Genomic DNA, 26348 nt, shown 5'->3' with positions numbered 1-26348 from the left:
TTTCCATTCACAACACTGAACACCCCATGTATACCAATTATTCCCTCAACTGCCACATTACTCACCTTTGCATTCAAATCACCCATCACTATAACCTGTTCGTGTTCATCAAAACCACTAACACACTCATTCAGCTGCTCCCAAAACACTTGCCTCTCATGATCTTTCTTCTCATGCCCAGGTGCGTATGCACCAATAATCCCCCATCTCTCTCCATCAACTTTCAGTTTTACCCATATTAATCGAGAATTTACTTTCTTACATTCTATCACATACTCCCACAACTCCTGTTTCAGGAGTAGTGCTACTCCTTCCCTTGCTCTTGTCCTCTCACTAACCCCTGACTTAACTCCCAAGACATTCCCAAACCACTCTTCCCCTTTACCCTTGAGCTTCGTTTCACTCAGAGCCAAAACATCCAGGTTCCTTTCCTCAAACATTCTACCTATCTCTCCTTTTTTCACATCTTGGTTACATCCACACACATTTAGACACCCCAATCTGAGCCTTCGAGGAGGATGAGCACTCCCCGCATGACTCCTTCTTCTGTTTCCCATTTTAGAAAGTTAAAAAAACACAAGAAGGGGAGGATTTCTGGCCCCCCGCTCCCGTCCCCTCTAGTCGCTTTCTACGACACGCGAGGAATGCGTGGGAAGTATTCTTTCACCCCTATCCAGAAAAACTGGAGGAAGTGAAGTGTTTTAGATATCTGGGAGTGGATGTGGCAGCGGATGGAAACATGGAAGCGGAAGTGGATCATAGGGTGGGGGAGGGGGCAAAAATTCTGGGAGCCTTGAAGAATGTGTGGAAGTTGAGAACATTATCTCGGAAAGCAAAAATGGGTATGTTTGAAGGAATAGTGGTTCCAACAATGTTGTATGGTTGCGAGGCGTGGACTATGAATAGAGTTGTGCGCAGGAGGATGGATGTGCTGGAAATGAGATGTTTGAGGACAATGTGTGGTGTGAGGTGGTTTGATCGAGTAAGTAAAGCAAGGGTAAGAGAGATGTGTGGAAATAAAAAGAGCGTGGTTGAGAGAGCAGAAGAGGGTGTTTGGAAATGGTTTGGTCACATGGAGAGAATGAGTGAGGAAAGATTGACCAAGAGGATATATGTGTCGGAGGTGGAGGGAACGAGAAGAGGGTGTCCAAATTGGAGGTGGAAAGATGGAGTGAAAAAGATTTTGTGTGATCGGGGCCTGAACATGCAGAAGGGTGAAAGGAGGGCAAGGAATAGAGTGAATTGGAGCGATATGGTATACCGGGGTTGACGTGCTGTCAGTGGATTGAATCAAGGCATGTGAAGCGTCTGGGGTAAATCATGGAAAGCTGTGTAGGTATGTATATTTGCGTGTGTGGACGTAAGTATATACATGTGTATGGGGGTGGTTTGGGCCATTTCTTTCGTCTGTTTCCTTGCGCTACCTCGCAAACGCGGGAGACAGCGGCAAAAAAAAAAAAAAAAAAAATATATATATATATAAATTTATACACACATACACACACATACACATACATACGCACATATACACACACACACACACATACATATATATACATACGAAAAATGTAAGAAACAATTTAGAAAACTGAAACTTCTAACTTGAAATGAAATGAAAAAATGAATGTCACATAATGGTTCAACCTCTGGCTATGGAAAAAGGAAATGTATAATTTATTTACACGTCAATAGTAGTTCTCATCAGTTTAATCTCTGTATCAATAAGCTTCATTGTCTAAGCTACATTTTTTCCAATTCCACTATTTTCTTGTCAAAGCACCTTGTATGAAAACTATCACTCCAGTAACACAACTATAAACATTTACTTCCCCTTTAAAAAAGTTCTGGGGAAGTCTGTCTCGATACACTGCAGGGCACTCTACCACCTGGCGAGGTTTGTGTTGCAATGGTTCTTGATTCACAAACGTAGTAGCATCACTGGTGGGCCAAGGTAGTTCCGTTGGCGAAGAGGAGCTCATGAAACATGTCGGAAAGCATGCTACTGAGGCAGGAGTGAAGGCTGATGCAAACTGGTATCGCTCTGAATGATGTGATGGGGACGAGATGATCCTCTGACTCACGTCCTCAGATGAAACGTGAATTGCGTCCATCCAGATTTTCAGTAGCCTTTAAGGCGGTGTCGCACAGTCACTTGCTACCACCAATGATGCAGCAGACTAGAAGCTGGGTAGATGGAAGATAGGATACTTAAGGTTGAGGAGAGATGCCGACGTTGACTGAGGGGGATGCCATTCCCGAGGAAACGAAGCCATCAGTGGAGTGTTTCATGGGTCAATCACGAGACGTGTGTTGTTTTTCATGACTTACGAGGGAGGCGTTCCCGGATCTCGTCTACATGAGGTGGAAAGGCGCTTTAGCATAAGCCTCTGTCCCAAGACCTCCATGTTTTTGCAATTCAGTTTTCACAACCCCTGGATTGACAGGTATATATATATATATATATATATATATATATATATATATATATAAATGTGAATAAGAGCAAGGTTATTAGGTACAGTAGGGTTGAGGGTCAAGTCGATTGGGAGGTGAGTTTGAATGGAGAAAAACTGGAGGAAGTGAAGTGTTTTAGATATCTGGGAGTGGATCTGGCAGCGGATGGAACCATGGAAGCGGAAGTGGATCATAGGGTGGGGGAGGGGGCGAAAATTCTGGGAGCCTTGAAGAATGTGTGGAAGTCGAGAACATTATCTCGGAAAGCAAAAATGGGTATGTTTGAAGGAATAGTGGTTCCAACAATGTTGTATGGTTGCGAGGCGTGGGCTATGGATAGAGTTGTGCGCAGGAGGATGGATGTACTGGAAATGAGATGATTGAGGACAATGTGTGGTGTGATGTTGTTTGATCGAGTGAGTAACGTAAGGGTAAGAGAGATGTGTGGAAATAAAAAGAGCGTGGTTGAGAGAGCAGAAGAGGGTGTTTTGAAGTGGTTTGGGCACATGGAGAGGATGAGTGAGGAAAGATTGACCAAGAGGATATATGTGTCGGAGGTGGAGGGAGCAAGGAGAAGAGGGAGACCAAATTGGAGGTGGAAAGATGGAGTGAAAAAGATTTTGTGTGATCGGGGCCTGAACATGCAGGAGGGTGAAAGGAGGGCAAGGAATAGAGTGAATTGGAGTGATGTGGTATACCGGGGTTGACGTGCTGTCAGTGGATTGAATCAAGGCATGTGAAGCGTCTGGGGTAAACCATGGAAAGCTGTGTAGGTATGTATATTTGCATGTGTGGACGTATGTATATACATGTGTATGGGGGGGGTTGGGCCATTTCTTTCGTCTGTTTCCTTGCGCTACCTCGCAAACGCGGGAGACAGCGACAAAGTATTAAAAAAAAAAAAAAATATATATATATATATATATATATATATATATATATATATATATATATATATATATATATATATATATATATATATATATATTTTCCCTGGGGATAGGGGAGAAAGAATACTTCCCACGTATTCCCTGCGTGTCGTAGAAGGCGACTAAAAGGGGAGGGAGCGGGGGGCTGGAAATCCTCCCCTCTCGTTGTTTTTTTTTAATTTTCCAAAAGAAGGAACAGAGAATTGGGCCAGGTGAGGGTATTCCCTCAAAGGCCCAGTCCTCTGTTCTTAACGCTACCTCGCTAATGCGGGAAATGGCGAATAGTTTGAAAGAAAAAGAAAATATATATATATATATAGGCCTGTTTGATGGTCATGATGACATCCCTAATGATGAAGGACTTCCAGATTCCTTTACAGTAAGCCTTAAAAGTAGATATCATCCCCTGGTCCATTGAATGGATTAGATATTTAGTGTTAGGTGGATGAAAGGCTACTTAGATGTTCTCACTATGGTCATGTATTTAAGGTGGCTGGCCAGCGACATCATCTATACGAAAAATCTTGAAACTTATATTTTTCTTTCCACAAAACTCTTTCAACTCTCTGTGGAACTTTATAGCAAGTTAATCACAGAAAACTATTCATGTTATCCACTCCCTCAGATTAGAATAAAGCTAGACAGGCAGATGTTGCTTCATGTATTCCTTAAGAGTCCTGGGGTTTTCTGAATGGTAGACCAGCAAACAGGCCTGGACGGAAATCACTAGTGTTTCTATCAATGGAGTATGGCAAAAGCTTTGCCCTATGTTTGTTCTTGGATTCCAGGGCTTTGATGTGGACATCAAAGTATCAAGAATGTGGAAATGGTGAGAAAGGCAGCTTTGATGACATTGAGGAGGGTGATGTAGAGGAGTTGCTAGTATTGCATAGGATGAGTTTTCAAATGAAAATTTTCAGCTGAAGAAGGAATACCAAGAGGAGGTGGTAGCAAAAGAAAGGGAGGTTGAGTAAGTGCAGTATCTCACTTGCAAGAGGTCAGCTGAAGGATTTCACTATATTTGATGAGGATGAGCCCAACACTGAGTAGAGTCCAAATGTGGCCTGAAATGTCCTAGCTGACATCAGTTGCTCTAATGAAATCCACCTTGAGAAGACAATGGAGGTTAAACAGACAACACTAGATTTCTTTTTGAAGAAGAGGACACTCATAAGGAGGACCAGTCATCAACATCAAGTGATGCTATAGCTGAACCCACTCATCCATCACCACCAACAAGCAATTTAGGAACAACAGTAAACATAAGTTTTGGAATTTTCTGTTATTTTCTGGGGCTGGAAATCCTCCCCTCCTGTATGACTTATCAAGAAAAGAAACAGAGAAAGGAGCCAAGTGAGGATTTTGACTTATCAAGAAAAGAAACAGAGAAAGGAGCCAAGTGAGGATTTTTCCCTCTATGGCTCAGTCATCTGTTCTTCACGCTACCCTGCACATGCGGGAAATGTCAAATATATATGAAAAAGATTATTTAGAATAAAAAGAAATTCATTACAGTATGTTCATTTTATCCCTGGGGATAGGGGAGAAAGAATACTTCCCACGTATTCCCTGAGTGTCATAGAAGGCGACTAAAAGGGGAGGGAGCGGGGGACTGGAAATCCTCCCCTCTTGTTTTTTTTTAATTTTCCAAAAGAAGGAACAGAGAAGGGGGCCAGGTGAGGATATTCCCTCAGAGGCCCAGTCCTCTGTTCATAACGCTACCTTGCTAATGCGGGAAATGGCGAATAGTTTGAAAGAAAAAGAAAGATATATATACATATATATATATATCTGTATATGTTGAAATGTATAGGTATATATATTTGCGTGTGGATGTGTATGTATATACATGTGTATGTGGGTGGGTTGGGCTATTGTTTTGACTGTTTCCTTGTGCTTCCTTGCTAACACGGGAGACAGCAAAAAAATATAATAAAAAAAATGTTTCTTAAATGATTCCTCAAACTGTTTACAACTTTTCAACTATTTGACTGCTTGCTATGAATCATAGGCCTTTTCACATTCAATTGCTGAAATCCTCCTCTTTTTTTTCCTTCCATCACCAGGACCTTACTTCACATGCCACTTCTGTCACCCACTCATCTAACACCTTCAACAGTCCTTCAGAGTACTCACTTCATCTCCTTTTAACCTTTCTTTGTCAGTTACCACATACCCATTTGCTCCCCTTTCTGTCATTCTTTCTGTTTTTCCATACACTGATTTACTTTTTTCAAAACATTTTCTTATACTCTGAAGTTTAGTAATACTCTCTCTCTTTTGCCCTCTTTCTCAGCTCTTCTTATATTCTCTTGACCTCCTTCAGATTACTTATGTTGTTTCCATTCATTCACACACTTTCCCTGTAGATTCCATTCATATACCTCTTTCTCAGTTCAAAACAGTTTAACTTCCTTATCTCAGCACTAGCTACCCTTTCTTGTACATCCAGTTCCCAGGTGCATGCCGTGCATTTTACCTACATATGTAAGCACATTGTTCATACAATCCCTCCATTCCACTTCTACTCCCTTTGTTTCATTTACTTTCATGTGATGCCATTCTTTGTTCATTCTCTCTTGGTATCTGTGTATTCATGCCTTTTTCCCAAGCCCACTCTTTCATAATTTCTTTTGTATACATTACTTCATCCTTTCCTATGACCACTACAAACTTTAATGCTTACCTTTGCTAGAAAAGATCAGGCATCACTCATGCCACCCATCTCAGCATTTTCACATCTAACAATCTCTTCTTTGCATGTCAGTCTGCAAGCACATAATTCGGTAATGCACATTGATCCCCAAACTAATTTATCCATGTGTACTTATATATTTACTTTTTTTTTTTAATCAGATGTTCCCCAATCACCATTCCTCTTTTAGTATACAACTTTGTAAGCTCTTGCCATTTTTACTTATACTAGGGAACTCATTCCATGATTAGGGCTTGATTTTATCTATGTTAGGTACTACAAAGAAAAAAAGTGGTTTAATGATTTTTTTATATCTTGATTCTGACTACAAAAAAAATGAAATTGAAGATGTTAACTGGCTTTATGTGTTATATACTTAATGGCAGTCCAGTGATCTTGCAAGCCGAGGATTAAGTTTATTTGATATCTTTGAATATTAATCTCTCTTGTTTCATCCATGCAGATAGATGGCTTACCAGCACTGTATGGTAAGGGGAAGAATTACAGAACGGCAAAGAAAGCAGCAGCAAAAAAGGGCATTGAAAAAATCAATGAAGTTATAGCTCAAAAGATAGCTCAGGGGTTTGGAGAATCCTGTCCTCCACAAGACTGAGTCCAGTAGTTTATTCTATATTTTTATTAACCTGATTACTTATAACCTTTTAAGAATATTATGTTTTTTATAAATAGATAGCAGAGAAAGAATACTTCCCATATATTCCTCACTTGTTGTTGGTGATCAAAGGCGATGGGAGTGGGGGCTGGAAACCCTCCCCTTCTTGTATTTCAATTTCTAAAAGAGGAAACAGGAGTAGGAGTCAAGCGGGAAGTGTTTATCCTCCTCGAAGGCTCAGATGAGGTGTCTGAATATGTGTGGATGTAACGGAGATCAGAAGAAAGGAGAGTTAGAAAGTATGTTTTAGAAAAGAACCCTGGATGTTCTGTTTCTTAGTGAAACGAAGGTCAAGGTAAAGGGGAAGAATGGTTTGGAAACGGCTTAGGGGTTAAGTCAGGGGTTGGTAAGAGGACTAGAGCTAAGAAAAGAGTAGCACTACTTGTGAAGCAGGTTGGTGGAATGCAGGTACAGTGCCATTGTACAAAGGCAAAGGGGATAAAGGTGAGAGTTCAAACTACAGAGGCATAAGTTTATTGAGTATTCTTAGAAAATTGTATGGGAGGGTATTGATTGAGAAGATGAAAGCATGTACAGAGCATCAGATTGGGGAGGAAGTGTGTGGTTTCAGAAGTGGTAGAGGATGTGTGGATCAGGTGTTTACTTTGGAGCATATATGTGAGAAATTCTTGGAAGAAGAGATGGATTTTTGTGTGACACTTACGGATCTGGATAAGGCTTATAATAGGGTTGATAGAGATGCTTTGTGAAGGTCTTAAGAATATATGGTGTGGGAGGTAAGCTGCTAGAGCCAGTGAGAATTTTTTATTGAGGTTGTAAGGTATGTGTACGATTAGTAAGAGAGGAGAGTGATTGGTTTCCAGTGAAGGTCAGTCTGTGGCAAGGGTGTGATGTCCTCATATTTGTTTAATTTGTTTATGGATGAGGTGGGTAGGGAGGTAAATGCAAGAGTTTTGGACAGAGGGGCAAATAGGCAGTCTGTTAGGGAGAAGGGGGCCTGGGAAGTAAGTCAGTTGTTGTTTGCCAATGATACAGCACTGGTGGCTGATTTTAGGTGAGAAACTTCAGATGTTGGTAAATGAGTTTGGAAAAGTTATTAGGTTCAGTAGGGTTGAGGGACAAGTTGATTGTGATGTAAGTTTGAATGGAGAAAAATTGGAGGAAGTGAAGTGATTTTGATATCTGGGAGTGGAGTTTGCAGCGAATGGAACCATGGAAGTGGAAGTGAGTCATAAGGTGGGAAAGGGGGTGAAGGTTCTGTGAGAAATGAGAAATGAGTGGAAAGAGAGAATGTTATCTCAGAGAGCAAAATAGTGATGTTTGAAGGAATAGTAGTTCCAACAATATTATATTGTTGTGAGGCATTAGCTATAGATAGGGTTTTACGGAGGAGGGTGGATGTGTTGGAAATTAAATGTTTGAGGATATGATGTGGTGTGAGATAGTCTGATTAAGTAATGAAAGGGTAAGAGAGATGTGTGGTAATAAAAAGAGTGTGGTTAAGAGAGAAGAGGTGTGTTAAAATGGATTGGACATGTGGAGAGAGTGTGTGAGGAAAGGGTGACAAAGAGAACACATGTCAGAGGTGGAGCGAACAATAGAAGTGGAAGACCAAATTGGAGGTGGATGGATGAAGCAAAAAAGATTTTGAGCAATCATGGCCTGAACATGCAGGAGGGTGAGAGGTATGCAAGGAGTAGAGTGAACTGGAACTTTGTCGTATACTGGGGTTGATGTGCTGTCAGTGGACTGAACCAGGGCATGTGAAACATCCGGGGTAAACAATGGAAGGGTGTGTGGATCCTGGATGTGGATAGGGAGCTGTGATTTTGATGCATAACACATGACAGAAAGAGACTGAGTGTGATTGAATGTGGCTTTTTTGTCTGATTTCCGGGTGCAACCTCACTGGTGCAGGGGGTGGCAATGCTCTTTCCTGTGGAGCGGAGTGGCACTAGGAACTTCCTAGCGCTACCTCGTGTACATGCGGGGAAGGGGTTTTCATTTCATGTGTGGCGGGATGGCGATGGGAATGAATAAGGGCAGACAGTATGAATTATGTATGTGTTTATATATGTATATGTCTATTTATTTATATTTATTTTGCTTTGTCGCTGTCTCCCGCGTTTGCGAGGTAGCGCAAGGAAACAGACGAAAGAAATGGCCCAACCCACCCCCATACACAATGTATATACATACACGTCCACACATGCAAATATACATACCTATACATCTCAATGTACTCATATATATACACACACAGACACATACATATATACCCATGCACACAATTCACACTGTCTGCCTTTATTCATTCCCATCGCCACCTCGCCACACATGGAATACCATCCCCCTCCCCCCTCATGTGTGCGAGGTAGCACTAGGAAAAGACAACAAGGCCCCATTCGTTCACACTCAGTCTCTAGGTGTCATGCAATAATGCCCGAAACCACAGCTCCCTTTCCACATCCAGGCCCCACACAACTTGCCATGGTTTACCCCAGATGCTTCACATGCACTGATTCAATCCACTGACAGCACGTCAACCCCGGTATACCACATCAATCCAATTCACTCTATTCCTTGCCCTCCTTTCACCCTCCTGCATGTTCAGGCCCTGATCACACAAAATCATTTTCACTCCATCTTTCCACCTCCAATTTGGTCTCCCTCTTCTCCTTGCTCCCTCCACCTCCGACACATATATCCTCTTGGTCAATCTTTCCTCACTCATTCTCTCCATGTGCCCAAACCACTTCAAAACACCCTCTTCTGCTCTCTCAACCACGCTCTTTTTATTTCCACACATCTCTCTTACCCTTACGTTACTCACTCGATCAAACCACCTCACACCATACATTGTCCTCAAACATCTCATTTCCAGCACATCCATCCTCCTGCGCACAACTCTATCCATAGCCCACGCCTCGCAACCATACAACATTGTTGGAACCACTATTCCTTCAAACATATATATATATATATATATATTTTTTTTTTTTTATACTTTGTCGCTGTCTCCCGCGTTTGCGAGGTAACGCAAGGAAACAGACGAAAGAAATGGCCCAACCCCCCCCATACACATGTATATACATACGTCCACACACGCAAATATACATACCTACACAGCTTTCCATGGTTTACCCCAGACGCTTCACATGCCTTGATTCAATCCACTGACAGCACGTCAACCCCGGTATACCACATCGCTCCAATTCACTCTATTCCTTGCCCTCCTTTCACCCTCCTGCATGTTCAGGCCCCGATCACACAAAATCTTTTTCACTCCATCTTTCCACCTCCAATTTGGTCTCCCTCTTCTCCTTGCTCCCTCCACCTCCGACACATATATCCTCTTGGTCAATCTTTCCTCACTCATCCTCTCCATGTGCCCAAACCACTTCAAAACACCCTCTTCTGCTCTCTCAACCACGCTCTTTTTATTTCCACACATCTCTCTTACCCTTACGTTACTCACTCGATCAAACCACCTCACACCACACATTGTCCTCAAACATCTCATTTCCAGCACGTCCATCCTCCTGCGCACAACTCTATCCATAGCCCACGCCTCGCAACCATACAACATTGTTGGAACCACTATTCCTTCAAACATACCCATTTTTGCTTTCCGAGATAATGTTCTCGACTTCCACACATTCTTCAAGGCCCCCAGAATTTTCGCCCCCTCCCCCACTCTATGATCCACTTCCGCTTCCATGGTTCCATCCGCTGCCAGATCCACTCCCAGATATCTAAAACACTTCACTTCCTCCAGTTTTTCTCCATTCAAACTCACCTCCCAATTGACTTGACCCTCAACCCTACTGTACCTAATAACCTTGCTCTTATTCACATTTACTCTTAACTTTCTTCTTCCACACACTTTACCAAACTCAGTCACCAGCTTCTGCAGTTTCTCACATGAATCAGCCACCAGCGCTGTATCATCAGCGAACAACAACTGACTCACTTCCCAAGCTCTCTCATCCCCAACAGACTTCATACTTGCCCCTCTTTCCAAAACTCTTGCATTTACCTCCCTAACAACCCCATCCATAAACAAATTAAACAACCATGGAGACATCACACACCCCTGCCGCAAACCTACATACACTGAGAACCAATCACTTTCCTCTCTTCCTACACGTACACATGCCTTACATCCTTGATAAAAACTTTTCACTGCTTCTAACAGAAGTGGGGTGCCTAAATGTGTGTGGATGTAACCAAGATGTGAAAAAAGGAGAGATAGGTAGTATGTTTGAGGAAAGGAACCTGGATGTTTTGGCTCTGAGTGAAACGAAGCTCAAGTGTAAAGGGGAAGAGTGGTTTGGGAATGTCTGGGGAGTAAAGTCAGGGGTTAGTGAGAGGACAAGAGCAAGGGAAGGAGTAGCAATACTCCTGAAACAGGAGTTGTGGGTGTATGTGATAGAATGTAAGAGAATGTAAGAAAGTAAATTCTCGATTAATATGGGTAAAACTGAAAGTTGATGGAGAGAGGTGGGTGATTATTGGTGCATATGCACCTGGGCATGAGAAGAAAGATCATGAGAGGCAAGTGTTTTGGGAGCAGCTGAATGAGTGTGTTAGTGGTTTTGATGAACACGAACAGGTTATAGTGATGGGTGATTTGAATGCAAAGGTGAGTAATGTGGCAGTTGAGGGAATAATTGGTATACATGGGGTGTTCAGTGTTGTGAATGGAAATGGTGAAGAGCTTGTAGATTTATGTGCTGAAAAAGGACTGATGATTGGGAATACCTGGTTTAAAAAGCGAGATATACATAAGTATACTTATGTAAGTAGGAGAGATGGCCAGAGAGCGTTATTGGATTACGTGTTAATTGACAGGCGCGCGAAAGAGAGACTTTTGGATGTTAATGTGCTGAGAAGTGCAACTGGAGGGATGTCTGATCATTATCTTGTGGAGGGTAAGGTGAAGATTTGTATGGGTTTTCAGAAAAGAAGAATGAATGTTGGGGTGAAGAGGGTGGTGAGAGTAAGTGAGCTTGGAAGGAGACTTGTGTGAGGAAGTACCAGGAGAGACTGAGTACAGAATGGAAAAAGGTGAGAACAATGGAAGTAAGGGGAGTGGGGGAAGAATGGGATGTATTTAGGGAATCAGTGATGGATTGCGCAATAGATGCTTGTGGCATGAGAAGAGTGGGAGGTGGGTTGATTAGAAAGGGTAGTGAGTGGTGGGATGAAGAAGTAAGAGTATTAGTGAAAGAGAAGAGAGAGGCATTTGGACGATTTTTGCAGGGAAAAAATGCAATTGAGTGGGAGATGTATAAAAGAAAGAGACAGGAGGTCAAGAGAAAGGTGCAAGAGGTGAAAAAAAGGGCAAATGAGAGTTGGGGTGAGAGAGTATCATTAAATTTTAGGGAGAATAAAAAGATGTTCTGGAAGGAGGTAAATAAAGTGCGTAAGACAAGTGAGCAAATGGGAACTTCAATGAAGGGCGCAAATGGGGAGGTGATAACAAGTAGTGGTGATGTGAGAAGGAGATGGAGTGAGTATTTTGAAGGTTTGTTGAATGTGTTTGATGATAGAGTGGCAGATATAGGGTGTTTTGGTCGAGGTGGTGTGCAAAGTGAGAGGGTTACTGAAAATGATTTGGTAAACAGAGAAGAGGTAGTGAAAGCTTTGCGGAAGATGAAAGCCGGCAAGGCAGGAGGTTTGGATGGTATTGCAGTGGAATTTATTAAAAAAGGGGGTGACTGTATTGTTGACTGGTTGGTAAGGTTATTTAATGTATGTATGACACATGGTGAGGTGCCTGAGGATTGGCGGAATGCGTGCATAGTGCCATTGTACAAAGGCAAAGGGGATAAGAGTGAGTGCTCAAATTACAGAGGTATAAGTTTGTTGAGTATTCCTGGTAAATTATATGGGAGGGTATTGATTGAGAGGGTGAAGGCATGTACAGAGCATCAGATTGGGGAAGAGCAGTGTGGTTTCAGAAGTGGTAGAGGATGTGTGGATCAGGTGTTTGCTTTGAAGAATGTATGTGAGAAATACTTAGAAAAGCAAATGGATTTGTATGTAGCATTTATGGATCTGGAGAAGGCATATGATAGAGTTGATAGAGATGCTCTGTGGAAGGTATTAAGAATATATGGTGTGGGAGGCAAGTTGTTAGAAGCAGTGAAAAAAAAAAAATATATATATATATATATATTATCCCTGGGGATAGGGGATTAAGAATACTTCCCACGTATTCCCTGCGTGTCGTAGAAGGCGACTAAAAGGGGAGGGAGCGGGGGGCTGGAAATCCTCCCCTCTCGTTTTTTTTTTTAATTTTCCAAAAGAAGGAACAGAGAATTGGGCCAGGTGAGGGTATTCCCTCAAAGGCCCAGTCCTCTGTTCTTAATGCTACCTCGCTAACGCGGGAAATGGCGAATAGTTTAAAAGAAAGAAAGAAAAGAATATATATATATATATATATATATATATATATATATATATATATATATATATATATATATATTTCTTTCTTTCAAACTATTCGCCATTTCCCGCATTAGCGAGGTAGCGTTAAGAACAGAGAACTGGGCTTTTGAGGGAATATCCTCACCTGGACCCCTTCTCTGTTCCTTCTTTTGGAAATGTGTGGAAGTCGAGAGCATTGTTTCGGAGAGCGGAGGTGGGTGTGTTTGAGGGAATAGTGGTTCCAACGATGTTGTGTGGTTGCGGGGCGTGGGCTGTGGATGGGGTTGTGCACGGGGGGGGTGGATGTGCTGGAGGTGAGGTGTTTGAGGACGGTGTGTGGTGTGAGGTGGTTTGATCGAGTGAGTGGCGTGAGGGTGGGAGAGATGTGTGGAAGTGGGGGGAGCGTGGTTGAGGGAGCGGAGGGGGGTGTTTTGGGGTGGTTTGGGCGCGTGGAGGGAGTGAGTGGGGAAAGATATATATATATATATATATATATATATATATATATATATATATATATATACGTTGAGATGTATAGGTAAAAATATTTGTGTGTGTGGACATGTATGTATATACATGTGTATGTGTATGGGTTGGGCCATTCTTTCATCTGTTTCCATGCGCTACCTCGCTAACGCAGGAGACAGCGACAAAGTATAATATATTATATATATATTATTGTTAAGTTGTTTGAAAAGTTTTCTGTAATTATGATATTATTGTTAAGGTTTTATAAAAGTTTTCTGTAATTTTAATCATCTTTTATATACAACTTTATCATTGTAAATTTATTCTGGAAGAATGTTGTTGTTAGTGAAAGGTAAGAATACTTGTCACAGTGAAATAATTGGAAGAAAAGAAAGATAAGAAAAGGAATTACAGGAGATAATGCTAAAGCTGCATACTCTTTTTATTCATATTCCCCCTGAAAGTCTGATGTTGGTTGTTTATTTAAGCTTATCAGCTGCCAGTCATTAAGGCCATCACAGTTAAGCTACGTCCAACAACCGAAAAATTTGTAACACTTTTGGATGTTCAAAATGATACTAAGATAACATACACTCACTGTGTATATGGCCCATAGTGTGAGAACTTGTTGGTTCTTTTAACACCCTCAGGTGTGACCGATAATACTGAGACCACTTACACTTTCATTATATATGTGGTCTATGTGAGAACCTGTGATTGATTTATGCATGCTGAAAATTTTGTAAAATATGTGTATTTTACCTATATTATTGTTTTAGTTCTTTAAGAATGTTTTTCTAACTTGAATCAATTTTTTTGTCTAGCATTATTATTTTGATATTAATGTGTAAGAAAATTTTGTTTTCATGAGTTTATATGAGAAAGACAGACAACAGGAGGCCTGATTGACCCATGACTTGATTGTTGAAAAAAAAGATTCAACTTGACAAAATATGTAATTCCACTTCGTACTTTTTTAAGCTATCACTGACTCCTCTGCTGCTGCACATTAGCCTTCTAGTGTCTATGTTACTGCTGTCATTTATACATTTATTTCTGGCACTTTTCTCAAGTATACCTGAATTTATGAAATATTTGTCTAAAACACTTTTGAAGTTATTTTTAGTTTTAGCACTCACTACTTTTGATGGTAACTTATTCCAGTGCTCAGCCTAAAGGAGAAAGGGCTTTTTTCCATGTCTGTACTACATCTTTTAGCTTTGAGTTTTATTCACTTTGTCCTGGTATCCATATTTTCTTGTATTTGAAAAAGATGATCATGGTTTACTTTATCAAACTTGCTCAGATTTTTGAAAACTTGGCTTAAGTCACCATGAAGTCTACATTTTATAAAGGAGAAGAGACCCAATTGTTTTAGCCTTTCTTCGTTTGCCAGATTTCTAAAGAATGAGATCAATTTTGTAGCGCATTTTTGTTTTTGCTATAATTTTTCTTGTCTTTTTTATAGTTTGGGGACCAAAACTGGACTGAATATTCAAGGTGGTGTCTTACTAGAGAATTATAAAGTGTTAGAATTGTTTCTGGCATCATATAATCTATGTTCCTGGCTATGAAACCTAACATTTGGTTACCTCTTTTACTTGCTGCTTGATACTGTTTAGTGTATTTCAAGTTGTTGCTAATGACAACTCCAAGGTCCTTTTCTTCATTTACTTAGAGTTTCAGATTAGTTTGTAGTCATAACGTATATTCGTCTCCAAAGTGCGCAACTTTACACTTGTCTATATTAAACTCTACTTGTCATCTGTCTGACCACTGTGCTAGTAAATTAAGAGTTCTTTGAATCATTTTGCAGCCCCGCCTGTTTACAGCTCGACCTCCTAGTTTAGTATTGTCAGCAAATTTGGAGATCTTAGATGTGAGACTGTGTTCTAGGTCATTAAAGTATATTATGAAAAGAATGGGTCCTAGGACTGACCCCTGTGGCACACCACTCATTACATCAAGCCAATCTGAGGCTTCGTCATTTAATACTTCATGTTGCTTTCTTCTGGTAAGCCAGTCTGATCTATGTGCAGAGTTCTTCACCGATAACGTGTGCATTGAGTTTATGTAAAAGTCTCTTGTGAGGTATTTTATTGAAAGCCTGTTGGAAATCTAAATATACTATATGAGACCGCAACTTTTTGTTCAAAATTCTGATAAACAACATTGAAAAATTCCAGCTAATTCATCAGACAGGATCTTCTATTGCGGAAACTGTGTTGGTTGTCTGATATAATTTTGTGTTCTATTATTTTTTCCATCATAAGGCTAATTGGGTGATAGTTCAAGGCACACTTTTTGTCTCCTTTTTCTGTACATGGGAGAAACATTTGCTAGTTTCCAGCCAGTTGGCACCTGACTGTCTGATAGAAATTTGTTGAATATTTTCGTCATTGATTATATAAACTGACTCCTGACCTCTTTAAAAAATTTTGAAACTAAGTTATCTGGGCCATTGGATTTGTCAGGATTTAATTGGTCTGGGTATTAAGTACTTCAGAGCACTATATTTCTCTAATCTTCATGGTTTTGTATGGATATTCCCTCAAAGGCCCAGTCGTCTGTTCTTAACGCTACCTCGCTAACGCAGGAAATGGCGAATAGTATGAAAGAAAAGATATAGATAGTGTTGTACGGAGGAGGGTGGATGTGTTGGAAATGAAATGACACAGCTTCCATTGGTTTACCCAGAGCTTCACATGCCTGATTCAATCCACTGACAGCACGTCAACCCCGGTATACCACATCGCTCCAATTCACTCTATTCCTTGCCCTCCTTTCACCCTCCTGCATGTTCAGGCCCCATCACACAAAATCTTTTTCACTCCATCTTTCCACCTCCAATTTGGTCTCCCTCTTCTCCTTGCTCCCTCCACCTCCGACACATATATCCTCTTGGTCAATCTTTCCTCACTCATCCTCTCCATGTGCCCAAACCACTTCAAAACACCCTCTTCTGCTCTCTCAACCACGCTCTTTTTATTTCCACACATCTCTCTTACCCTTACGTTACTCACTCGATCAAACCACCTTACACCACACATTGTCCTCAAACATCTCATTTCCAGCACATCCATCCTCCTGCGCACAACTCTATCCATAGCCCACGCCTCGCAACCATACAACATTGTTGGAACCACTATTCCTTCAAACATATATTATATATATATATATTTTTTTTTTTTTATACTTTGTCGCTGTCTCCCGCGTTTGCGAGGTAACGCAAGGAAACAGACGAAAGAAATGGCCCAACCCCCCCCCATACACATGTATATACATACGTCCACACACGCAAATATACATACCTACACAGCTTTCCATGGTTTACCCCAGACGCTTCACATGCCTTGATTCAATCCACTGACAGCACGTCAACCCCGGTATACCACATCGCTCCAATTCACTCTATTCCTTGCCCTCCTTTCACCCTCCTGCATGTTCAGGCCCCGATCACACAAAATCTTTTTCACTCCATCTTTCCACCTCCAATTTGGTCTCCCTCTTCTCCTTGCTCCCTCCACCTCCGACACATATATCCTCTTGGTCAATCTTTCCTCACTCATCCTCTCCATGTGCCCAAACCACTTCAAAACACCCTCTTCTGCTCTCTCAACCACGCTCTTTTTATTTCCACACATCTCTCTTACCCTTACGTTACTCACTCGATCAAACCACCTCACACCACACATTGTCCTCAAACATCTCATTTCCAGCACGTCCATCCTCCTGCGCACAACTCTATCCATAGCCCACGCCTCGCAACCATACAACATTGTTGGAACCACTATTCCTTCAAACATACCCATTTTTGCTTTCCGAGATAATGTTCTCGACTTCCACACATTCTTCAAGGCCCCCAGAATTTTCGCCCCCTCCCCCACTCTATGATCCACTTCCGCTTCCATGGTTCCATCCGCTGCCAGATCCACTCCCAGATATCTAAAACACTTCACTTCCTCCAGTTTTTCTCCATTCAAACTCACCTCCCAATTGACTTGACCCTCAACCCTACTGTACCTAATAACCTTGCTCTTATTCACATTTACTCTTAACTTTCTTCTTCCACACACTTTACCAAACTCAGTCACCAGCTTCTGCAGTTTCTCACATGAATCAGCCACCAGCGCTGTATCATCAGCGAACAACAACTGACTCACTTCCCAAGCTCTCTCATCCCCAACAGACTTCATACTTGCCCCTCTTTCCAAAACTCTTGCATTTACCTCCCTAACAACCCCATCCATAAACAAATTAAACAACCATGGAGACATCACACACCCCTGCCGCAAACCTACATACACTGAGAACCAATCACTTTCCTCTCTTCCTACACGTACACATGCCTTACATCCTCGATAAAAACTTTTCACTGCTTCTAACAGAAGTGGGGTGCCTAAATGTGTGTGGATGTAACCAAGATGTGAAAAAAGGAGAGATAGGTAGTATGTTTGAGGAAAGGAACCTGGATGTTTTGGCTCTGAGTGAAACGAAGCTCAAGTGTAAAGGGGAAGAGTGGTTTGGGAATGTCTGGGGAGTAAAGTCAGGGGTTAGTGAGAGGACAAGAGCAAGGGAAGGAGTAGCAATACTCCTGAAACAGGAGTTGTGGGTGTATGTGATAGAATGTAAGAGAATGTAAGAAAGTAAATTCTCGATTAATATGGGTAAAACTGAAAGTTGATGGAGAGAGGTGGGTGATTATTGGTGCATATGCACCTGGGCATGAGAAGAAAGATCATGAGAGGCAAGTGTTTTGGGAGCAGCTGAATGAGTGTGTTAGTGGTTTTGATGAACACGAACAGGTTATAGTGATGGGTGATTTGAATGCAAAGGTGAGTAATGTGGCAGTTGAGGGAATAATTGGTATACATGGGGTGTTCAGTGTTGTGAATGGAAATGGTGAAGAGCTTGTAGATTTATGTGCTGAAAAAGGACTGATGATTGGGAATACCTGGTTTAAAAAGCGAGATATACATAAGTATACTTATGTAAGTAGGAGAGATGGCCAGAGAGCGTTATTGGATTACGTGTTAATTGACAGGCGCGCGAAAGAGAGACTTTTGGATGTTAATGTGCTGAGAAGTGCAACTGGAGGGATGTCTGATCATTATCTTGTGGAGGGTAAGGTGAAGATTTGTATGGGTTTTCAGAAAAGAAGAATGAATGTTGGGGTGAAGAGGGTGGTGAGAGTAAGTGAGCTTGGAAGGAGACTTGTGTGAGGAAGTACCAGGAGAGACTGAGTACAGAATGGAAAAAGGTGAGAACAATGGAAGTAAGGGGAGTGGGGGAAGAATGGGATGTATTTAGGGAATCAGTGATGGATTGTGCAATAGATGCTTGTGGCATGAGAAGAGTGGGAGGTGGGTTGATTAGAAAGGGTAGTGAGTGGTGGGATGAAGAAGTAAGAGTATTAGTGAAAGAGAAGAGAGAGGCATTTGGACGATTTTTGCAGGGAAAAAATGCAATTGAGTGGGAGATGTATAAAAGAAAGAGACAGGAGGTCAAGAGAAAGGTGCAAGAGGTGAAAAAAAGGGCAAATGAGAGTTGGGGTGAGAGAGTATCATTAAATTTTAGGGAGAATAAAAAGATGTTCTGGAAGGAGGTAAATAAAGTGCGTAAGACAAGTGAGCAAATGGGAACTTCAATGAAGGGCGCAAATGGGGAGGTGATAACAAGTAGTGGTGATGTGAGAAGGAGATGGAGTGAGTATTTTGAAGGTTTGTTGAATGTGTTTGATGATAGAGTGGCAGATATAGGGTGTTTTGGTCGAGGTGGTGTGCAAAGTGAGAGGGTTAGGGAAAATGATTTGGTAAACAGAGAAGAGGTAGTGAAAGCTTTGCGGAAGATGAAAGCCGGCAAGGCAGGAGGTTTGGATGGTATTGCAGTGGAATTTATTAAAAAAGGGGGTGACTGTATTGTTGACTGGTTGGTAAGGTTATTTAATGTATGTATGACACATGGTGAGGTGCCTGAGGATTGGCGGAATGCGTGCATAGTGCCATTGTACAAAGGCAAAGGGGATAAGAGTGAGTGCTCAAATTACAGAGGTATAAGTTTGTTGAGTATTCCTGGGAAATTATATGGGAGGATATTGATTGAGAGGGTGAAGGCATGTACAGAGCATCAGATTGGGGAAGAGCAGTGTGGTTTCAGAAGTGGTAGAGGATGTGTGGATCAGGTGTTTGCTTTGAAGAATGTATGTGAGAAATACTTAGAAAAGCAAATGGATTTGTATGTAGCATTTATGGATCTGGAGAAGGCATATGATACAGTTGATAGAGATGCTCTGTGGAAGGTATTAAGAATATATGGTGTGGGAGGCAAGTTGTTAGAAGCAGTGAAAAAAAAAATATATATATATATATATTATCCCTGGGGATAGGGGATTAAGAATACTTCCCACGTATTCCCTGCGTGTCGTAGAAGGCGACTAAAAGGGGAGGGAGCGGGGGGCTGGAAATCCTCCCCTCTCGTTTTTTTTTTTTAATTTTCCAAAAGAAGGAACAGAGAATTGGGCCAGGTGAGGGTATTCCCTCAAAGGCCCAGTCCTCTGTTCTTAATGCTACCTCGCTAACGCGGGAAATGGCGAATAGTTTAAAAGAAAGAAAGAAAAGAATATATATATATATATATATATATATATATATATATATATATATATATATATATATATTTCTTTCTTTCAAACTATTCGCCATTTCCCGCATTAGCGAGGTAGCGTTAAGAACAGAGAACTGGGCTTTTGAGGGAATATCCTCACCTGGACCCCTTCTCTGTTCCTTCTTTTGGAAATGTGTGGAAGTCGAGAGCATTGTTTCGGAGAGCGGAGGTGGGTGTGTTTGAGGGAATAGTGGTTCCAACGATGTTGTGTGGTTGCGGGGCGTGGGCTGTGGATGGGGTTGTGCGCGGGGGGGGTGGATGTGCTGGAGGTGAGGTGTTTGAGGACGGTGTGTGGTGTGAGGTGGTTTGATCGAGTGAGTGGCGTGAGGGTGGGAGAGATGTGTGGAAGTGGGGGGAGCGTGGTTGAGGGAGCGGAGGGGGGTGTTTTGGGGTGGTTTGGGCGCGTGGAGGGAGTGAGTGGGGAAAGATATATATATATATATATATATATATATATATATACGTTGAGATGTATAGGTAAAAATATTTGTGTGTGTGGACATGTATGTATATACATGTGTATGTGTATGGGTTGGGCCATTCTTTCATCTGTTTCCATGCGCTACCTCGCTAACGCAGGAGACAGCGACAAAGTATAATATATTATATATATATTATTGTTAAGTTGTTTGAAAAGTTTTCTGTAATTATGATATTATTGTTAAGGTTTTATAAAAGTTTTCTGTAATTTTAATCATCTTTTATATACAACTTTATCATTGTAAATTTATTCTGGAAGAATGTTGTTGTTAGTGAAAGGTAAGAATACTTGTCACAGTGAAATAATTGGAAGAAAAGAAAGATAAGAAAAGGAATTACAGGAGATAATGCTAAAGCTGCATACTCTTTTTATTCATATTCCCCCTGAAAGTCTGATGTTGGTTGTTTATTTAAGCTTATCAGCTTCCAGTCATTAAGGCCATCACAGTTAAGCTACGTCCAACAACCGAAAAATTTGTAACACTTTTGGATGTTCAAAATGATACTAAGATAACATACACTCACTGTGTATATGGCCCATAGTGTGAGAACTTGTTGGTTCTTTTAACACCCTCAGGTGTGACCGATAATACTGAGACCACTTACACTTTCATTATATATGTGGTCTATGTGAGAACCTGTGATTGATTTATGCATGCTGAAAATTTTGTAAAATATGTGTATTTTACCTATATTATTGTTTTAGTTCTTTAAGAATGTTTTTCTAACTTGAATCAATTTTTTTGTCTAGCATTATTATTTTGATATTAATGTGTAAGAAAATTTTGTTTTCATGAGTTTATATGAGAAAGACAGACAACAGGAGGCCTGATTGACCCATGACTTGATTGTTGAAAAAAAAGATTCAACTTGACAAAATATGTAATTCCACTTCGTACTTTTTTAAGCTATCACTGACTCCTCTGCTGCTGCACATTAGCCTTCTAGTGTCTATGTTACTGCTGTCATTTATACATTTATTTCTGGCACTTTTCTCAAGTATACCTGAATTTATGAAATATTTGTCTAAAACACTTTTGAAGTTATTTTTAGTTTTAGCACTCACTACTTTTGATGGTAACTTATTCCAGTGCTCAGCCTAAAGGAGAAAGGGCTTTTTTCCATGTCTGTACTACATCTTTTAGCTTTGAGTTTTATTCACTTTGTCCTGGTATCCATATTTTCTTGTATTTGAAAAAGATGATCATGGTTTACTTTATCAAACTTGCTCAGATTTTTGAAAACTTGGCTTAAGTCACCATGAAGTCTACATTTTATAAAGGAGAAGAGACCCAATTGTTTTAGCCTTTCTTCGTTTGCCAGATTTCTAAAGAATGAGATCAATTTTGTAGCGCATTTTTGTTTTTGCTATAATTTTTCTTGTCTTTTTTATAGTTTGGGGACCAAAACTGGACTGAATATTCAAGGTGGTGTCTTACTAGAGAATTATAAAGTGTTAGAATTGTTTCTGGCATCATATAATCTATGTTCCTGGCTATGAAACCTAACATTTGGTTACCTCTTTTACTTGCTGCTTGATACTGTTTAGTGTATTTCAAGTTGTTGCTAATGACAACTCCAAGGTCCTTTTCTTCATTTACTTAGAGTTTCAGATTAGTTTGTAGTCATAACGTATATTCGTCTCCAAAGTGCGCAACTTTACACTTGTCTATATTAAACTCTACTTGTCATCTGTCTGACCACTGTGCTAGTAAATTAAGAGTTCTTTGAATCATTTTGCAGCCCCGCCTGTTTACAGCTCGACCTCCTAGTTTAGTATTGTCAGCAAATTTGGAGATCTTAGATGTGAGACTGTGTTCTAGGTCATTAAAGTATATTATGAAAAGAATGGGTCCTAGGACTGACCCCTGTGGCACACCACTCATTACATCAAGCCAATCTGAGGCTTCGTCATTTAATACTTCATGTTGCTTTCTTCTGGTAAGCCAGTCTGATCTATGTGCAGAGTTCTTCACCGATAACGTGTGCATTGAGTTTATGTAAAAGTCTCTTGTGAGGTATTTTATTGAAAGCCTGTTGGAAATCTAAATATACTATATGAGACCGCAACTTTTTGTTCAAAATTCTGATAAACAACATTGAAAAATTCCAGCTAATTCATCAGACAGGATCTTCTATTGCGGAAACTGTGTTGGTTGTCTGATATAATTTTGTGTTCTATTATTTTTTCCATCATAAGGCTAATTGGGTGATAGTTCAAGGCACACTTTTTGTCTCCTTTTTCTGTACATGGGAGAAACATTTGCTAGTTTCCAGCCAGTTGGCACCTGACTGTCTGATAGAAATTTGTTGAATATTTTCGTCATTGATTATATAAACTGACTCCTGACCTCTTTAAAAATTTTGAAACTAAGTTATCTGGGCCATTGGATTTGTCAGGATTTAATTGGTCTGGGTATTAAGTACTTCAGAGCACTATATTTCTCTAATCTTCATGGTTTTGTATGGGATATTCCCTCAAAGGCCCAGTCGTCTGTTCTTAACGCTACCTCGCTAACGCAGGAAATGGCGAATAGTATGAAAGAAAAGATATAGATAGTGTTGTACGGAGGAGGGTGGATGTGTTGGAAATGAAATGGAAAAAGGTGAGAGCAAAGATATGAGGGAAGTGGGTGAGACTGGGACTTATTTAGGGAAGCACTGATGGCATGTGCAAAAGATGCCTATGGTATGAGAAAGGTGGAAGTTGGGCAGATTAGGAAGGGTAGTGAGAGGTACGATGAAGTAAAGTTGTTAGGGAAAGAGAAAAGAGAGGCATTTGGATGATACTCACAAGGAAGGAGTGCAAATGACTGGGAGATGTATAAAAAAGGCAGGAGGAGGTCAAGAGGAAGGTGCAAGGGTTGAAAAAGATGGCAAATGAGAGTTAGGGTGAGAGAGGATCATTAAACTTTAGGGAGAATTTAAAGATGGTTTGGAAGGAGGTAAATAATGTGCATAAGACAAAAGAACAAATGGGAACGTTGGTGAAGGGGGCAAGGGGGAAGTAATAACAGGTCATGATGAAATGAGGAGATGGAGTTAGTATTTTGAAAGTTTGTTAAATATGTTTGATGATAGAGTGGCAGATGTAGGGTATTTTGGTCGGGATGGTGTGTGAAGTGGCAGGGTCAGGGAGAATGGTTTGGTTAAGAGACAAGAGGTAGTGAAAGGTTTGTGGAAGATGAAATCTGGGAAGGCATTGGGTTTGGATGGTATTGCAGTGGAATTTTTTAAAAAAGGGGGTGACTTATGTTGTTGATTGGTTGGTAAGGATATTCAGTGTATGTATGGATCTTGTTGAAGTGCCTCAGGATTGGTGGAATGCATGCATTGTGCGATTGTACAAAGGAAAATTGATAAAGTTGAGTGTTCAGACTACTTAGGCATAAATTTGTTGAGAATTCCTGGGAAATTATATGGGAGGGTATTGATTGAGATGGTGAAGGCATGTACATTGCATCAGATTGGGGAAGAGCAGTGTGGTTTCAGAAGTGGTAGAGGATGTGTGGATCAGGGGTTTGCTTTGAAGAATGTGCGTGAGAAATACTTAGAAAAACAGATGGATTTGTATGTAGCATTTATGGATTTATAGAAGGCATATGATAGGGTTGACTGAGATGCTTTGTGGAAGGTTTTGGTAGTTTATGGTGTGGGAGGTAAGTTGCTAGAAGCAGTGATAAGTTTTTACCAAAGATGGAAGGCATGTGTGCGAGTAGGAAGAGAGGAGAGTGATTGGTTCCCAGTGAGTTTCTGTCTTTGGTAGGGGTGTGTGATGTCCTCATGGTGGTTTAATTTATTTATGGTTGGGGTGGTTAAGGAGGTAAATGCAAGGGTTTTGGAGAGTGGTGAGTATGCAGTCTGTTGTGGATGAAAGGGCCTGGGAAGTGAGTCAGTTGTTGATCACCAATGATACAGCTCCAGTGGCTGATTCGAGTGAGAAACTGCAGAAGTTGGTGACTGAGTATGGAAAAGTGTGTGAAAGGAGAAAGTTGAAAGTAAATGTGAATAAGAGTAAGGTTATTAGGTTCAGTAGGGTTGAGGGACAAGTTAATTGGCTGTAAGTTTGAATGGAGAAAAATTGGAGGAATTGAAGTGTTTTAGATATCTGGGAGAGGACTTATCAGCAAATGGAACCATGGATGTGGAAGTGAGCCACAGGGTGGGGGAGGGGGTGAAGGTTCTGGGAGCAATGGAGAATGTGTGGAAGGAGAGAACGTTTTTTGGAGAGCAAAAATGGGTATGCTTGAACTAATAGTAGTACCAACAGTGTTATATGGTTGTGAGGCTTAGGCTGTAGATAGGGTTGTATGGAGGAGGGTGGATGTGTAGGAAATGAAATGCTTGAGGACAATATGTGGCATGAGGTGGTTTGATTAAGTAATGAAAAGGTAAGATAAATTTTTGGAGATTTAAAGAGTGTGGTTGAGAGAGCAGAAGAGGGTGGTTTGGACATAGGGAGAGAATGAGTGAGGAAAGATTGACAAAAAGATTGACAAAGAAGATAAATGTGTCAGAGATGGAGGGAAGAAGGAGAAGCAGGAGACCAAATTGGAGGTGGAAGGATGGAGTGAAAAAGATTTTGAGCAATTGGGGCCTGAACATGCAAGAGGGTGAGGGGTGTGCAAGGAATAGAGTGAATTGGAACGATGTGTATACTGGGGTCGACGGGCTATCAGTGTATTGAACCAGGACATGTGAAGCATCTGGGGTAAACCATGGAAAGGTCTGTGGGGCCTGGATGTGGAAAGGGAGCTGTGGTTTTGGTGCGTTACACATGACAGCTAGAGACTGAGTGTGAACGAATGTGGCCTTTTTTGTCTTTTACTGTGGCTACCTCGCTAGAGTGTGGGGAGGTGGGATACTATTTCATTTGTGGCATGGTGAAGATGGAATGGATAAAGGCAGCAAGTATGAATATTTACATGTGTATATATATGTATATGTCTGTGTATACGTATGTATACGTTGAAATATATTCATTACTTAATTATTATACTTTGTCGCTGTCTCCCGCGTTAGTGAAGTAGCGATAGGAAACAGATGAAAGAATGGCCCAACCCACCCACATACACATGTTCATACATTCACATCCACACACGCATGTATACATACCTTTACATTCCACCGTATACATATATATATATATTTTTTTTTTTTTTTTTTTTTTTTTTTTTTATACTTTGTCGCTGTCTCCCGCGTTTGCGAGGTAGCGCAAGGAAACAGACAAAAGAAATGGCCCAACCCCCCCATACACATGTACATACACACATCCACACACGCAAATATACATACCTACACAGCTTTCCATGGTTTACCCCAGACGCTTCACACGCCCTGATTCAATCCACTGACAGCACGTCAACCCCTGTATACCACATCGCTCCAATTCACTCTATTCCTTGCCCTCCTTTCACCCTCCTGCATGTTCAGGCCCCGATCACACAAAATCCTTTTCACTCCATCTCTCCACCTCCAATTTGGTCTCCCTCTTCTCCTCGTTCCCTCCACCTCCGACACATATATCCTCTTGGTCAATCTTTCCTCACTCATTCTCTCCATGTGCCCAAACCATTTCAAAACACCCTCT

General features: G+C 40.9%; 1 protein-coding gene across 1 annotated transcript in view; it reads left to right on the top strand.

The window, feature by feature from the left end:
• Dcr-2 (Endoribonuclease Dcr-2) overlaps positions 1–6701 on the top strand; it is a 173398-nt gene extending 166697 nt beyond the window's left edge. The window contains 1 exon segment of the mRNA XM_071673744.1: positions 6542–6701. Coding sequence (XP_071529845.1) covers positions 6542–6691 — 150 coding nt within the window. The 3' untranslated portion in view covers positions 6692–6701.
• Positions 6702–26348: the final 19647 nt, after the last annotated feature.

Source organism: Panulirus ornatus, chromosome 19 (genome assembly GCF_036320965.1).
Source record: "Panulirus ornatus isolate Po-2019 chromosome 19, ASM3632096v1, whole genome shotgun sequence".
Taxonomy (NCBI): Eukaryota; Metazoa; Arthropoda; class Malacostraca; order Decapoda; family Palinuridae; genus Panulirus; species Panulirus ornatus.
This window is presented reverse-complemented; position numbering and strand designations above follow the sequence as displayed.